Here is a 17441-nt window from a genome sequence, read left to right on the forward strand (position 1 = left end):
GAAACATTGGTTCTCACCTTTGTGGTAACTATGGACCAACTGTGTTCTCAGATTTTTTGATTTTCTGAATGTTATTGCTGGCGTTGGTCCTGCAAAATTAGAAATAGTCTCATCAAGGAGTAAACTGGACCAATGTTTCATGATCACTCTTCTCACTTCTTCAGTTCTGGAGTTAAAATCCAGTACGCATCATGCCTTATTCTCTTGATCTATGTTCCTGATTTTCTTCTGTAGTTCTTTTATTGAATAAAATAGTTTTTTGGGTTAAAAAGCACTAAAACATAAAAGAATATAAATGTGGCATTGCTGTAGTCATACTGACCCGAAGAATAAAACTGCCTTGCCAATTTTACTACATGCGGAACAGCATAAAAAGATATGAATTACTTTTTTTTGTTCATTCTGCCTCCCAAAAATCATAATAAAAAGCTATAAAAAAGTTATGTGTCCGAAAATTATACCAGTAAAAGTCAACTCGTCCTGCAAAAAATCAAGCCCTCATATGACTGTCAGCAAAACTATGGAAAAGTTATAGCTCTCAAAATATGGTGATAAGTGTCTCTCAATGTGTGACAACAGCCAAACATGAAAAAACATATAACTCTGGTGTGATGTCACAGCATTTTATCTTAATTATCCTCATTCTACAGGATAGCTGCCAGATCATGGCTCCATCACGAGGGAATCAGATTTGGCATTTAACAGAATGCCAGCTTAGGTGAACATGGCCCCAGCTGAAGGAATAAAGATCTGCTCCATTGACCATCACTGTACCATAGATATTTTTAGGGTAGTAAGGATTTGGACCCACCGGTCACCAGAGCCCCATGGATAAGTTTGGGAAAGTCAGGATTGACACCCACTGGTCACCTGGCTCCATGGAGATGTTCGGAGAAGCCAGGATGTGACCCTGTCCTTGTACCTCATTGAACTGTCAGCTTCCTAAGCTTGTTGCTACCTCCTTCTGTGCGTTCCACAGGTGGGGTTCAGTAAGTCAAAACACGTGAGCACTGCTACGGTGGTGCACAGGTAGGTTCCCAAACCATATACATGTGATATACAAAGAACCTGGCACTCAACTTGAATTTAAGGAATTTATTCTGTAGTACGATCAAAAACGTTTCGGCCTGGTGTGGCCTTCGTCAGTTACGTACAGTAGAATGACTGAGTGTCCACTCAGTAGATCCGATGATTCTATAATTTATCTGTAGTCTGCTTTTTGTAACGAGCAGAAAGCACGTCTGAGTGCTGATGGTGTGCAGGTCTTGACGCGGTGTCCACCGCTGTCGGAGTGATGCCCGTAGTGCCCGTAGGTGGGGTTGTCACCCCTGGAAGCTCTGAAGTCACAGCTGCTCTTATCCCGGTGAGTTAGTGGAAGTGTGAGACTCTGTAATTTTACACCATCTTAGGTATTTTGCTGGGACTGTTTTATATGTTATTTGCCTGTTTTGTGGTTCAAAAAATTATTGCCACATTCTTTTACCTTCATCCTGTGTTGTTTGAGTAGTATTATGCGCATGGTCAAAGGAGAGCAGGCGTTCGGTGGTATGATCCTTGGTCCATGCAGTTTCAGCTAACTGACTAGAGCACCAGCTGACCCCTGTGTCTCCACATCTGGTATCGCTGTAATCGCACTTACCTGAAGAATAAAGTCACCTTATCACTTATACTACATGATGAACAGCATAAAAAAATAAAACCAATTCTTCACCTGCTGTTGATTTGTTCATTGTGCCTCCCAAAGATCGCAGTAAGGCTTGGTTCATATTTATTCTGAGCGCACGCATACACCTGGGTTTCCTTGTAAATCTCTGAAATATTTGATTAAGATAGAACCTCTGGTGGGAGATTCCTTATAATGAGGCAGATGGAGTCACTGTGGATGCCAAATTCTTCCTATGATCCAGCAGTGTCTATCTTTTTAGGCATGCATAAAAAAGCGCAGTCAACCACAGTTTTGTGCACCTCTGAAAAAAGGACATCACCAAACAGAGTCCAGAGTAATTCTGCTGCTGCATTACAGGGAATAACTTGGAGGTCTCATCTGAATCCTGTCACTAAGAGTTTTAGATGTAAACCCTGAAGTAAGTGCTCAGCGTAGAGCGACGGGTAAATGTGATCCAACATGTTATGGAAAATGTTCTCTTTTAGGAAGGTCATCACCTTCACAATCCTCTCTTGCATTTGGGTGACGTGCCCGATGACGCTCTGGTGGGACGTGACTTAGGCTTCACAGTTTCCTTTGCTACATCAAGGAAATCCCGTGGATGTCTGGCCAGACAGAAGTTCAAACAGAGAATCTAGTAGAGGAATGTGGAACTGTCACGCTGCAGCTATGCAGGATAATGTAAGCTCCACCAGATGGCAATAAAGTGGAGGGAGGACAGCAAGTCTGTCAAAGCAGTGCTGCAGCGAGTCTACCACCAGGTGGCAGCAGAATAGTCAAACAAGCTGAGTCAAAACCTAGAGAGTAATGCAGTACAAAGGGAAAACAAATTCAGAGTCAATGGGGCACCAGAGGGTCAGTACCAGTCAGAAGCAAGAGACAAAATCAGGTCAGAACCAAAGCCAAGTCAAACACAGAGAAATCTGAATACAAGGGAAACACTAAATTGGGATGGGGTGAGAGGAAGGAACAGACACGTTCAAGTCAGCTAAGGCCGCAAAACAAACCAGGGTAACAGCAGAGTCAGATACTCAAGCCATAGGCAGAAGATATAACTGACACCGCCTGTAGGATGCAGCAGTAAAATTTAGAAGACACCGCACACTCTTAATAGATATTTATGCAAATTGTGCAATATTTATTCAATATAACACTACACGTTAGTGACACATGGGAGCAATGTACAATTATAGGATAAGCGACCACTTGTAGTAACAATTCAATTGACGTTTCGGCTCTCCTGAGCCTTACTCATAATATCGCTACAAAAACACAAAAAACAGAACAAGGGTAAATAAACACAACAAAAAATATATACATATATACAGCATCCGTGCATGATGAAACAATAAAGAATAGTATGCCAAGGTATAAGATGGATGGCAAGCAACTAAATAAATATACAAGCACCAAGGATGCACCGAAGTGAATAGAACTCCTAGAGTCATATCAAATGTGAGCACAAAAAGGAGGTAAAGAGGTCGAAGGGGAGCAGGACAATAGGCACTCGTTACCTTAGTGAAGCAATGGTAGGTACACATAGCGAATTACTTGCTTACAGGTATAAGTGGTGCTAAAAAGATATATAATATATCTTTTTAGCACCTAATATAGTGTTACACATGCAGCGCCAACATCCTGCAGTTACACCAAACTCCCATATAGCTAGTCCGATTATTCCCTTATATTCATATATACACCTTTATGAGCATTGGCACTACACTCTGCGATCACCACAGGGCTCCATACTAACACAGGTTACTATGGTGACACACAGGCATGCGCAGTATCTCCTCTTTGCTCCATGCGGCGGGACTTCCGGTCCGGATGACGCACTTCCGGTCCGGCGGTCACCGCCGCTATTTAACTGTCCCACCTTCTCCTCCTGGGCATGCTGGCATCTGCAGGGCGCGGGAGCACCGCTTTACAAGATAACCACCCCAGGTACAGTGGGACACTGCCCCCAGATCCTCTGCTTCCATATTTCTTGTTATGGGACACTTAAAATGCAGGCAGGGCGACCGCTCTCCATACAGGGTTTTCACTTTTCTGCATGGACTCTGTGCTCCCCCTCCCCAGTCAATTCCTGGGCAGCCTTTCATTTAATCTTTATTCTTTACTTCCACTCACCTCTACATTTAACGTACAGCATTTCTTATGATTTTTTACTTCGGTCCAATATAGGTTCAGCACACAGGGCAGCATACCACGACTGGTCACACACCGCCTTATCTGCCAATAGGTATTGATCCAGGCTCCCCTTTTCAAGTATTTCTTATATTGAGACACTGTACTTATACTTACCTCCTGTCTATCTTTAGCACCACTTATACCTGTAAGCAAGTAATTCGCTATGTGTACCTACCATTGCTTCACTAAGGTAACGAGTGCCTATTGTCCTGCTCCCCTTCGACCTCTTTACCTCCTTTTTGTGCTCACATTTGATATGACTCTAGGAGTTCTATTCACTTCGGTGCATCCTTGGTGCTTGTATATTTATTTAGTTGCTTGCCATCCATCTTATACCTTGGCATACTATTCTTTATTGTTTCATCATGCACGGATGCTGTATATATGTATATATTTGTTGTTGTGTTTATTTACCCTTGTTCTGTTTTTTGTGTTTTTGTAGCGATATTATGAGTAAGGCTCAGGAGAGCCGAAACGTCAATTGAATTGTTACTACAAGTGGTCGCTTATCCTATAATTGTACATTGCTCCCATGTGTCACTAACGTGTAGTGTTATATTGAATAAATTTTGCACAATTTGCATAAATATCTATTAAGAGTGTGCGGTGTCTTCTAAATTTTACTTATACGGGGACTCTCCTGTCCGTGACACCTGCACCTCACCCTCCAAATTGACTGAGTGCACACCAATTATACCTTATTGTAGGATGCAGCAGACATAAATAGCAAACCTGAACCCAGAATGAGGCAGAGCAAAGTTAACCCCTGGCATGACCAGACTGCGAAAGAGGTAGACAGGACTGAAAACCAGGTCTGGATCATGACAGGAACCTCCTAATAGAAAACAACAGATGCGGTAGGAGACTGTCAGTCCTTCTCTATGACCTTCTTAAACATATTGTTCAATGTTTTATTGAACCCTTCAAGAAGGCACTCCATCTGGGGATGGTATATGGATGTCTTCAGTTTTGTAATTTGCAGGGCTTTACACAGAGCCCTCATCACTTTACTGATAAAGGGTTTTCCTTGGTCGGTCAGGATCTCCCTCTATAATCCTGTCTGTGAAAAAACATGTACTATCAGGCTGTACTTTTCACAGAAGAGTTTCTCAGGGGAACTGCTTCAGGGTTCCACGTAGCATATTCATGGATGACCAATAAGTATTGATGCCCACTTGCAGAATTAACCGGGGACATACCAAGTCCATGGCAATTAGCTCAAACAACACTTCTACAGTGGGTAACGGCACGATTGGACTTCACAAATGAGAGGAGGGGGCAGTTATCTGGCAGGTGGGACCAGACCTGCAATACTTTAAGATTTCTTGGTTACATCCAGGCCAACAGAACCTCCACATATCCTGTTCTTGAGCTTTGTCCACACCCAGATGACCACTCAAGATATGTGAATGTGCCATGTCCATCATCCTCTGTCTATAGGGTCCTGGTACCAACAATTGCTCCACTATTGCCTCTCTGACTTTAGAAACACTGTTCAAAAAGTCTCCACTCAAGATAAAATAGGAATACCTGGTGTCAGTTGCTGGCTCATGCGCTAAACTGTTTATGATGGTTACATTATTGAATACCTCCTTTAGAGTTAGGTTGCTACCTTGGGTAGACCCAACATTCTCACTGGTTACCCCTAACTCAGGAATGTCGGCCTCAGGGGACACTACTTCCTCATCCCCCAGGACACATAAGAGAAACTCGTCAAACTCTGAGTGTGGTGACACTTGTTTAGGGGCGACCTGTCTCTTATACAAGCAACCGAGAACTGTCCCCCTCCACAACTGTCAAAACAAACAAATGTCTCGACATATGGTAATGGGGTACAAATAAGTCCTGAACCACGTCGACCTTGTGGGACTCAGCACATTCAATCATTTCAATATCCACTCTGGCAACTGCATAGTCTTTAGCATCTCTATGAATGCAATGGACACCAATTTTCTTCCCAGGGGTCAGCTGGAGAGGAAGTGTGGCCCTCATGAGGGTCAAACTCCCCGAGTTTAGCAGTCACGTCACTTGCCGACCATTCACCTTTACGGGACAAGCTTGTGGCCCTTCGCTGGGTGGACAGGTCACACTGCAGGCTGGATACAAAAAGTATGAACAGCAGCGATCCAAGCTACAGTCCATCTGCTCGGAAGTCAGGGGACAACGGGGGAGTTATATGGCCTAGGCCGTGACATTTCCAGCATATATCGCCAGTTGGGACTTTTGACATAATCTCCCTCAAGCCATTGGACCTTGGATACCACACCCCTTTATGGGCTTCTGCCCCCTATTGAGACCCCCAGTATGAAGTGAGTTGCCTCTTCATTGAACACTCGACCCCTTGATACCTTTTTACTAGTCCAACCAGGTCATTGGTGTTCTGGGAATCACCCTGGGTAAGCCAGGTCTGTATTGGTCTCAGAAAGGAGTGCATGAACTGGTACATTAATGCTCAATATACCATCTGTGCATGGGTAGAGGACTCTGGCTGCAACCATTTTTTGGACACAGTGCAACAGACCAAATATTTGTGAGCGAGGAGGTGATACACCCAGCGGTGGACCCATTGTGCCGTGACAGCTATTGTCACCTGCAAGTGCAACAAGATTTCAGTTTCCAGGTTTGCATATGCCTTATCACAAAGTTATCAGTTCCAACAATGGCACTTTAGAGACAGTCCAGGACATACAGGCTGGAAAGTATCCAATATACAGCTCAGTCTTGAAATTAAACACAGGAGGCCATTGTAGGGAGGAGGACCAAGTCGATGTTCTCTCCTGCGTATCTGGGCCGGAACCGTCGGGGCTGTCACCAGTGTTGCACGGGAAGAGATTACTGACAGGAACAGTACAGGGCACCTGACTGATGGGGCGGGTCGGACATAAATAGCAGTTTAAGTGGGAAGAGAGGAAAGTTGGTGGGAATCGAGCTTGTGAGTAGTAAGATGGTTAACTCCCTCTTTACGGACCCACGCCCGCTAGCTGTGCCTATACCCCCAGCTAGCCAGACTGCCGACACATCCTACCCTCAATACAGAGAGACTTCCTCACTGGGTAGTGACCAGGATAAAGTACAGATCTTCACTCCACTCACCACCGCGGAGGCACCGCTTAGTCCCATCCTTGCGGTGTCTGCTGAGGGCCGGCCCATGCCTGTGGCTGTCCGCTGGACTGTGTGCTCCTACTGTGGCCTTGCTCACTGAACTCTCTGCTTCTTCTGTGCTGCCTACCATCACCCCTGCCTCACCGTGCACACAGATCAGGAGAACACGTGCCGAAGAACTCGGAGCATTCGTCATCGCAAGGAGAAAGTGCATCGCTCATCTGCGGGTCCGGATCGGAGACATCTCGCACCGCCTGAGGCGCCACCATGGGATCTTCCAGCCGCCTTCCTCCAGCGCACAGAGACTGATAAGTTAACCTGTTACATTCTGTTGCATTTGACTTTCCCCCATCCTCCAATCACATTCCTTACCCCGCTGCTTGTACCATTACTGTTCTTATGCATAAAGAACCCTTAACCCTTGTTTTGCCTCCTGTGTGTCACTGCATCCTACGCACCTACTAGCATCCTACACCTTTTTAACTCCACACACACAGACCATTTGTCAAACAAACAGACTCCATTTTACCCTAAGAACCAGAGCCATGGGTAGGCTATGTGGGCAGTCAGACCCGCCCATCTCTCAGGCTGCCTGTTAAACCAGGCCAAGATGCACAAAACAAGCACCTTAGTGCTATGTGCACTAGAACATTACTGTCATGCAGCTGCAATGCAGGTAGGTGCAGGCTTCACTAGATGGCAGTAGAGAGGAAGCAGGTCTGCACCTAAACAGCTGACCTGCTGTAAAATAATAAACCTACTCATATGTTTCCCTTATTATCTCCAGTAATTGTATTATTACACAGGATTCTTATGATGTTACATCGGCTCATCTTCTCATTCAGGTCTCTACAATATCGAATCCTCTCAGTGAAGATCTTCTACAAAAGAGAATTGTCCTGATTTACCCATCAAAGATGGATATGGACAGAGACAAGATGGCGGAGAGGATATTACACCTCACCCTAGAGATCCTCTTCCGGCTTACTGGAGAGGTGAGAGATTCTAATGACGTCACATTACATCATTCTTATCTATGGGAATAACAGATGGACAGAACTGGAGAGGTGTGCCTGTGCACACGTCCGGATTTCTTGCAGAAATTTCCTGAAGAAAACCGGAAATTTTCTGCAAGAAATCCGCATTTTTTTTTGCGTTTTTTTTTCCGTTTTTTTCGCTTTTTTTTTTAGCATTCTGCGAGCGTAGTTAGCTTGCAGAATGCTAAAGTTTTCCAAGCGATCTGTAGCATCGCTTGGAAAACTGATTGACAGGTTGGTCACACTTGTCAAACGTAGTGTTTGACAAGTGTGACCAACTTTTTACTATAGATGCTGCCTATGCAGCATCAATAGTAAAAGATAGAATGTTTAAAAATAATAAAGAAATTAAAAAAAAGGTTATACTCACCTGCAGACAGCCGATCTCCTCGGCGGCGTCCGTTCCTATAGATGGTTTGTGTGTGAAGGACCTTCGATGACGTCGCGGCTTGTGATTGGTCGCGTGAGCGGTCACATGAGAGGTCACGCGACCAATCACAAGACCGCGACGTCATCGCAGGTCCCACACAGACCATCTAAAGAAACGGAAGCGGCAGCATGCACCGGAGAGGCGGGAACACTCCGGGGGCCATCAGAGGGTAAGTATATGACTATTTTTTATTTTAATTCTTTTTTTCTTACCAATTATATGGTGCCCAGTCCGTGGAGGAGAGTCTCCTCTCCTCCACCCTGGGTACCAACCGCACATAATCTGCTTACTTCCCGCATGGTGTGCACAGCCCCGTGCTGGAAGTAAGCAGATCAATGCACTCCTAGGTGTGCGGAATCCCCGCAATTCCGCAATTTTAATGAACATGTTGCTTTTTTTCCGCGATGCGATTTTTTCGCGGAAAAAATTGCAACATTTGCACAAAAAATGCGGAATACCCTGTAAATAATAGGAGGCATATGTTAGCGTTTTTATCATGTTTTATAGCGAAAAAATGCGAAAAAAACGCGAAAAATCCTGAATGTGTGCACATGGCCTAAGTCTCCTGCTAGGTCTGCTTCCAAGCCAACACTGACAAACCCAAACTCTCTTGCAGGTTTTTTTTTCTTCCCTCCAGACTCTGTGGCCATGGCCCATTTATAAGATGTGGGCTGGAGGAAATGGACCGGCTCCACTACCTTCCTGCAGTCTGCTTAAAAAATAAAAGCCCATACTGGGTTTTCCTGAATAATTTCTTGGTCAAATAACTTGACCCAGTTCACACTCACTTTTATTCTTCCCTGTGTCTTACAGGCAACCTGCTGTGAGCACAGGGCACTCCAGCGGATCTAATATGCTTCTGAGCACATCCTGGGGGACACATAGCTGCCTCACATACCCCCCCCCCCTTTGTTCAAACTTGTGGGGTTGAACATTTGTCACTATACAGGGGGCCCGTGACAGGGCATCTGCATTTCCCTGTGATTTCCCCGCCTGATGTTCCACTGAGAAGCTGAAGTTTTGTGGGGGCAAGAACCATCTGGTGACTCGGGCATTCCTCTCTTTTGCATTTCTCATCCAGACGAGGGGTGAATGGTCTGTTACCAACCGAAACTGACGCTCGAGCAAATAGTAGCGTAGGGACTCCAAGGCCCATTTAATCGCCAAGCACTCCTCCACTACGCTATAACTTTTCTCTGCCGGGGTCGGTTTCCTGCTCAAATAGGTGACTTGATGCTCATCCCTGTTCACCTCTTGCGACAGCACCACTCCTAAGCCTACCTCTGAGGCATCGGTTTGCACAATAAAGGTTTTCTTGAAGTCAGGGCTGATGAAGACCGGCTGTCCACACAACGCCAACTTCAGAGACTGGAACGCTTCCTCCGCTTGAGGATTCCACTTGACCATCACCATTTTCTTACCTTTTAACAGGTCCATTAAAGGTGCTGATTTCCCAGCAAAATTGGGCATAAATCGATGGTAATACCCAATGATGCCAAGGAATGCCCTCACTTGTTTGGTACTTAAGGGTTTGGGCCAGTTTTGAATGGCCTCAATCTTGTTCACTTGGGGCTTGATAACCCCATGGCTGATCACGTATCCTAAGTAGCAGGCCTCCGTGAGACCTATCGCGCATTTCTTTGGGTTTGCTGTTAACCCAGCGACTCTAAGAGACTCCAGCACTGCTTCTACCTGGGACAGATGGGTATCCCAGTCGGTACTAAAGATGACTATGTCATCCAAATAGGCCGATGCGTAATCTCGATGTGGTGCTAACACAATGTCCATCAGCCCCATGTAACGCAAAAGGCAAGACAACATATTGATAGAGACCCTCTGGTGTTATAAAAGCGGTCTTTTCTTTCGCTGACTCTGTTAAGGGGACCTGCCAGTAACCTTTTGTGAGATCCAAGGTGGGGAAGTACTGGGCCTCCTCCAGTCTCTCATTTAGCTCATCCACCCGTGGCATGGGACAGAGGTCAAAGAGGTCAAATTTTGACACTTCATTTAACCTCCTGAAGTCATTACAGAAGCGTAATAACGTTTGGTTTTGGTATTAGAACAATGGGGCTGGCCCACTCATTTCAGAACTCCTCAATGACTCCCAAATGGAGCATTTGCTTCACCTCGGCTACGATGGCTTGCCTTTGGGCTTCTGGATTCATCTGCACCCTTACCCAGGGTTCAGTGACAATGTCATGCTGAAACACCAAAGCTCGCCCCAGCAGCTCTGAGAATACATCTGTATTCTGCTGCACCAAAGCTCGAGCCTCCCGATGCTGCTGTTTTTTGAGTGTGTCATTTACTTTTACCTCACACCCGGCTGTGTCCTTGGCCAGTGCCAGAGGGAACCCCGTTTGTATGACTGGAGTCGGCTCTGTCACCAAACATTCTCTGTCCTTCCAGGCCTTTAGCAGGTTTACATGGTATAGTTGCTCAGGTTTCCTTTTCCCAGGTTGGTACACTTTGTAATTCACTTCCCCCACTTTCCCCCACATCTCATAAGGCCCTTGCCACTTGGCCATGAGTTTACTCTCTGGGATGGGTACTAGTACCAACACCCAGTCTCCTTACTTTCCTAATTATACGTGCGGCTCTGAGTGGCCTGGACATCCAACAAATGCTCCTTTACTATGGGCCGCACGACCGCAATCCGATCCTGCATACTTGCCACATACTCGATGACACTTTTATGAGGAGTGATCTCCTGTGTTGTGAACTGTGTTTCTGGGCTCCCTCTTGTGGTCACAAGCGGTATTGTATAGTCTTTCTTCTGGCTTGGACTTCAGCTGTTTCGTTAGGGCTGTGGGTGTTCCCTATTTAGCCCTCTTGGAGCCTCAGTCTTGTGCCGGTCATCAATGTATTCAGTCCAAATCTGTTTCTTCCTGATTCCTGCCATCTGTCTCTAGCAAGAGAAGCTAAGTGTTGTTTGCATACTTTGGATCATTTGTCTTATTCATGTTTTTTTTTGTCCAGCTTGCCAAAATGTGATTTTCTTGCTTGCTGGTAGCTCTAGGGGTGCTGATATTCTCCCCTCACACCGTTAGTCGGTGTGGGGGTTCTTGAATATCCAGCGTGGATGTTTTACAGGGTTTTCTGCTGACCGCATAGTCCACTTCCTATTTTCAGCTATCTAGTCTTAGTGGGCCTCACTTTGCTGAATCTGATTTTCATCTCTATGTTTGTGTTTTCCTCTTACCTCACCGTTATTATTTGTTGGGGGCTTCCTATATCTTGGGGTTAATTTCCCTAGAGGCAAGTGAGGTCTTCTTTTCCCTCTAGGGGTAGTTAGTTCTCCGGCTGGCTCGGGACGTCTAGGAATTGTTTAGGTACGTTCACCGGCTACTTCTAGTTGTGTGTTAGGATTAGGTATGCGGTCAGCCTAGTTACCACCTCCCTAGAGCTGGTTTTTAGTTTTGCAAACCTAGCAGGAATACAAGAGATCCTTTCCCACTAGGATCATAACACTCCTGTTCCCAAGTCTCTTTGGCTACATCCAGCAGTCCCCTCGGGTGCCTGCCATACAATAGCTCAAATGGGGAGAACCCTGTGGATGCCTGCGGTACCTCACGGATGGCGAACATTAGGGCACTAACACATCCCAATCCCTCCCATCCTTGGCAACCACCTTTTTGAGCATGGCCTTAAGGGTCTTATTAAACCACTCCACCAACCCATCAGTTTGTGGATGATATACCGATGTATGTAACTGTTTAATCTGGAGCAACTTACATAGCTCCCTGATCACCTTAGACATAAAAGGGGTTCCATGATCTGTAAGGATCTCCTTGGGGAGCCCAAGGTGACAAAACATGGCAAATAGTTCATGGGCTATTAGTTTAGCCGAAGTGTGGCGGAGTGGTACTGCCTCTGGGTACCGGGTGGCGTAGTCTACGACTACTAATATGTGCTGGTGGCCCCGGGCGGATTTTACTATTGGTCCTACCAGATTCATCGCAATCCGCTCAAAAGGTACCTCAATAATGGGCAGAGGCACTAATGCACTCCGGTAGTTCGTGGTGGGTGAGGATAGTTGTCACTCCAGACATGTGTCGCAGTACCTTTTGACCTCAACTTAGACAACAGGCCAAAACAAACCTCTGCAATATGCGCTCTAGCGTCTTTTTGGCCCCCAAATGCCCTCCCAACATGTCGAGCACCGCCCGATGATAGGATTGGGGCACTACCAGTTGTTCTACCTCCTTATCCCTGATTTTATCAACCCTGTACAGTAACTCCTGGGTGATCATCATCCGGGGAAACTCCTTTTCTGCACCGGGTTGTTGAGCCACCCCATTCACCTCGATTACTCTTTCCCTTGCCCGGGTCAGAGTGGGATCCTGGAGCTGGGCAGTCCCGAATTTACCAGGTGACACCTCCAGCTCAGGAATCGGTGGGTTCTCCATCACCTCTTCTGCCAATACCTCTAGGGAAAACCTATCGGGATTACACACTGTCCCTATGGTGGCGACCCCTACGGCAGGTATCCCTGACTCAGGATCTTTGGGTTCTGCACCCGGAATACTTTTTACCCTGAGAGGGTTAACTCTGGTCTCCCAGAGTGACCAGAACAGGGGCAAGTCTCTTCCCAATACAGCCCCATACGGAAGATTCTTTACCACTCCCATCACATGTTTTATCTCCCCACACGGAGTGGAGAGCAGTCGGGTACTCTCGGAGGTCCCAATGTATGCACACTACCCCCACCTTCCGTCCATTAGGACTGTCCCCTGCAACCAGGGACCCGTGTACCAGAGTCACCAAGCTCCCTGAGTCCAATAGAGCATCCATCTGGTACCCATTAATGAGTACTTTGCACAGCTGAGGTTCGGTACCAGCAGGGTCTGTAGTGGCAATGCAGACTGGCTGGGCAAACATAGATACACAGTGGTTATACCTGCAGTCCATGGGTTCTTTTGTTAGGGGGGAATTGGCAACCACATTTCCAGGATTTTGGCATCACCAACACTCAATGACTGTGGCACGAGTTGACCTTGGGGCCAATCTAGGGGACACAGGTGTGTGGTCACCCTTTTCTCAAGACATCCCAACACGGGCTCAGTCCGGTTTTGTCTCAGTGAAGGGTCATGGACTTCTCAGAATGCAGAGCGGCTGGAACTTTACGTGACAGCTGAAGCAGAGCAGTGTCCCGTATAAAGTCCTGAGTGGACTTATATCGCTCTATCAGTCCTTCAACCTAGTCTAGAGTCCCCTTGACCCACCCAATGCTGTATGGCTGCTGGCACCTCACCAATCGGTTGACCACCACCCTCTCTGCTATCTGAAGTGTGGTTAAAGTCTCAGGTTGGAGCCACCTTTTCACAGGCTGCAGTAAGTCATAAACCTGAGACCAGGCAGGCTGGGTTTCCACAAAAGTCCACGAAAACACCCGTTGGGCTCTCACATAAATATTTACGTCCAGTCAGGCGAGGATCTCACATTTTAGCTTGGAATAGTCCTGGGCGTCCTCCCGACTGAAGTCAATGTAGGCCTTTAGAGTGTCACCCCTCAGGAACTGAGCCACGACTTCTGCCCACTGTGCCGTTGGCAGGATCTCCAGCTCTGCCATGCACTCATAGATGGTGAGGAAAGCTTTCACATCATCTTCCGGACTCAATTTCCTCAAAGGGAGTGGACCTTGTCTCGGGCATCGTGACATTCTGGGGTCGGTGCTGGAGGTGCCTCATGCAGGGCTGTAATTTGCTGCAGCAACAGATCTGTTGTTAGTCTGTTGTTAGTCTGTTGCTGTGTGAGGACCAGCTGCCTCAGGATCTCCTCTATTTTGTCCAAAGGCCTGGGTTGAAATGTAGCCAGCCTAATAACAGACATGCAAATGGCGTTGGGGTATGCCTTAATTCACACTGCCCGCATTCTCCACCATATGTGATGCAGCAATGTCTTTGCTATGCAGTGAGAAGGCAGTGACCCAGATCAAGGTTCAAAATAAAGTCTTGTTTATTTTACAGCGTACACACAAGCAGAAAAAGTAAACAAGTCCCGGGAAAAATAAAGACAGTCCGCAATCCGTTGCCGCATACGTACTACGCCACCGGGTACGCTAGGGTGTCAGGCTTTTAGACTCTGCCTGGTCCCGTTTTGCTACACACAGAAAGAGCTCTGCATAAGTCTCCTGCTAGGTCTGCTTCAAAGCTAACACTGACACACCCAAACTCTCTTGCAGGGTTTTTTTTTTCTTTCCTCCAGACTCTGCGACCATGGGCCACTTATAAGATCTGGGCTGTAGGAAACGGACTGACCCCACTACCTTCTTGCAGTCCATTTCAAAAATACAAGCCCATACCAGATTTTCCTGAATAATTTCTTGGTCAAATAACTTGACCCAGTTCACAATCACTTTTATTCTTCCCTGTGACTCACAGGCAACCTGCTGCGAGCACAGGGCACTCCAGCAGATGTAATATGCTCCCGAGCACATCCTGGGGGACACATAGCGACCCTCACATATGACAGAGTAAGGCCATGTGCACACGTTCAGTATTTTTCAAGTTTTTTTTGCGTTTTTTCGCTATAAAAACGTGATAAAAACGCGAAATAAACGCAAAAAAACGCTTACATATGCCTCAGTGTATTCCGCATTTCTTGTGCAAATGTTGCATTTTTTTCCGCGAAAAAATCGCATCGCGGAAAAAAAAAGCAACATGTTCATTAAATTTGCAGAATTGCGGGGATTCTGCACACCTAGGAAAGCATTGATCTGCTTACTTTCCGCATGTGGCTGTGCCCACCATGCGGGAAGTAAGCAGATTATGTGCGGTTGGTACCCAGGGTGGAGGAGAGGAGACTCTCCTCCACGGACTGGGCACCATATAATTGGTAAAAAAAAAAGAATTAAAATAAAAAATAGTGATATACTCACCTTCGATGGCCCCCGGAGTCTTCCCGCCTCTCATCGGTGCACGCTGCCGCTTCCGTTCCTATAGCTGGTGTGTGTGAAGGACCTGCGATGACGTCGCGGTCACGTGACCGTGACGTAATCGAAGGTCCTGCACACACACACCATCTATATGAACGGATGCCGCTAAGGAGATCGGATGTCTGCAGGTGAGTATAACCATTTTTTTTATTTTTTTATATTATTTTTAAAAATTCTATCTTTTACTATTGATGCTGCATACGCTGCATCTATAGTAAAAAGTTGGTCACACTTGTCAAACACTATGTTTGACAAGTGTGACCAACCTGTCAATCAGTTTTCCAAGCGATGCTACAGATCGCTTGGAAAACTTTAGCACTCTGCAAGCTAATTATGCTTGCAAAATGCTAAAAAAAATGCAAAAAAAAAATGCGGATTTCTTGCAGAAAATTTCCGGTTTTCTTCAGGAAATTTCTGCAAGAAATCCTGACGTGTGCACATACCCTAAGACAATACAGAGTTGGAGACAAGCCAAAAGGTCAGTAACAGGAGCGGATAAGCCAAAGACAGAAGACAAAAACAAATCATGATACAAGCCAAGTCAAAACTAGGGGGGGGGGTCTGCACACTAAGGGTACCGTCTCACATAACGATTTACCAACGATCACGACCAGCGATACGACCTGGCCGTGATCGTTGGTAAGTCGTTGTGTGGTCGCTGGAGAGCTGTCACACAGACAGCTCTCCAGCGACCAACAATGCCGAAGTCCCCGGGTAACCAGGGTAAACATCGGGTTACTAAGTGCAGGGCCGCGCTTAGTAACCTGCTGTTTACCCTGGTTACCATCGTAAAAGTAAAAAAAACAAACAGTACATACTCACCTTCGCATCCCCCGGCGTCTGGTTCCCTGCACTGACTGAGCGCCGGCCCTAACAGCAGAGCGGTGACGTCACCGCTGTGCTGTGCTTTCACTTTACGGCCGGCGCTCAGTCAGTGCAGGAAGCGGACGCCGGGGGACGCGAAGGTGAGTATGTACTGTTTGGTTTTTTTACTTTTACGATGGTAACCAGGGTAAACATCGGGTTACTAAGCGCGGCCCTGCGCTTAGTAACCCGATGTTTACCCTGGTTACAAGTGAACGCATCGTTGGATCGGTGTCACACACACCGATCCAACGATGACAGCGGGAGATCCAGCGACGAAATAAAGTTCCAAACGATCTGCTACGACGTACGATTCACAGCGGGGTCCCTGATCGCTGCTGCGTGTCAGACACAGCGATATCGTATGGATATCGCTGGAACGTCACGGATCGTACCGTCGTAGCGATCAAAGTGCCACTGTGAGACAGTACCCTAAGGGCAAACACTGAGTCAAGACAGGAACAGGGGAAAAACAGAGACACGAGTTCAGGCAGCTAAAACAGCAGGACTAATCAGGATATACCAGATTAAACTGCACACGCCGTAGGCAGAACTACACTATGTTCCAAATTATTATGCAAATTACATTTTTCTCGGATTTTCCTAAATGGTCAGTGCAAATGACAGTCAGTCTAATAAAAGTCATCACCCATTAGAGTATACATCGAATTTTATTGAAGAAACCTCCCAATGATAACAGTATAATCTCCAAAATGAATAAAAACTCAAAATGCACTGTTCCAAATTATTAGGCACAGTAGAATTTCTAAACATTTGATATGTTTTAAAGAACTGAAAATGCTCATTAGTGGAATTTGCAGCATTAGGAGGTCACATTCACAGAACAAAAAAGCTATGTAACTCCAAAACATCCTAACAGGCCAAGTTACAAGTTAACATAGGACCCCTTCTTTGATATCACCGTCACAATTCTTGCATCCATTGAACTTGTGAGTTTTTGGAGAGTTTCTGCTTGTATTTCTTTGCATGAAGTCAGAATAGCCTCCCAGAGCTTCTGTTTTGATGTGAACTGCCTCCCACCCTCATAGATCTTTTGTTTGATGATACTCCAAAGGTTCTCTATAGGGTTGAGGTCAGGGGAAGATGGTGGCCACACCATGATTTTTTCTCCTTTTATGCCCATAGCAGCCAATTACTCCGAGGTATTCATTGTCATGCATGAAGATGATTTTGCTCCTCAAGGCACGTTTCTGCTTT

General features: G+C 46.2%; 1 protein-coding gene across 2 annotated transcripts in view; it reads left to right on the forward strand.

Annotated features, from left to right (window-relative positions):
• Positions 1–7808: 7808 nt before the first annotated feature.
• The window catches only part of LOC143768085 (oocyte zinc finger protein XlCOF8.4-like), a 61433-nt gene continuing 51800 nt past the window's right edge, over positions 7809–17441 (forward strand). For both annotated transcript variants that reach the window (XR_013213785.1, XM_077256776.1), the window contains exon 1: positions 7809–7953. Coding sequence is in view for 1 of the 2 variants with exons in the window: in XM_077256776.1 (XP_077112891.1) it covers positions 7876–7953 (78 nt within the window). In the remaining variant the exon portion in view is untranslated. The remainder of the gene's footprint in view (positions 7954–17441) is intronic.

The sequence above is a fragment of the Ranitomeya variabilis genome, chromosome 4 (assembly GCF_051348905.1).
Source record: "Ranitomeya variabilis isolate aRanVar5 chromosome 4, aRanVar5.hap1, whole genome shotgun sequence".
Taxonomy (NCBI): Eukaryota; Metazoa; Chordata; class Amphibia; order Anura; family Dendrobatidae; genus Ranitomeya; species Ranitomeya variabilis.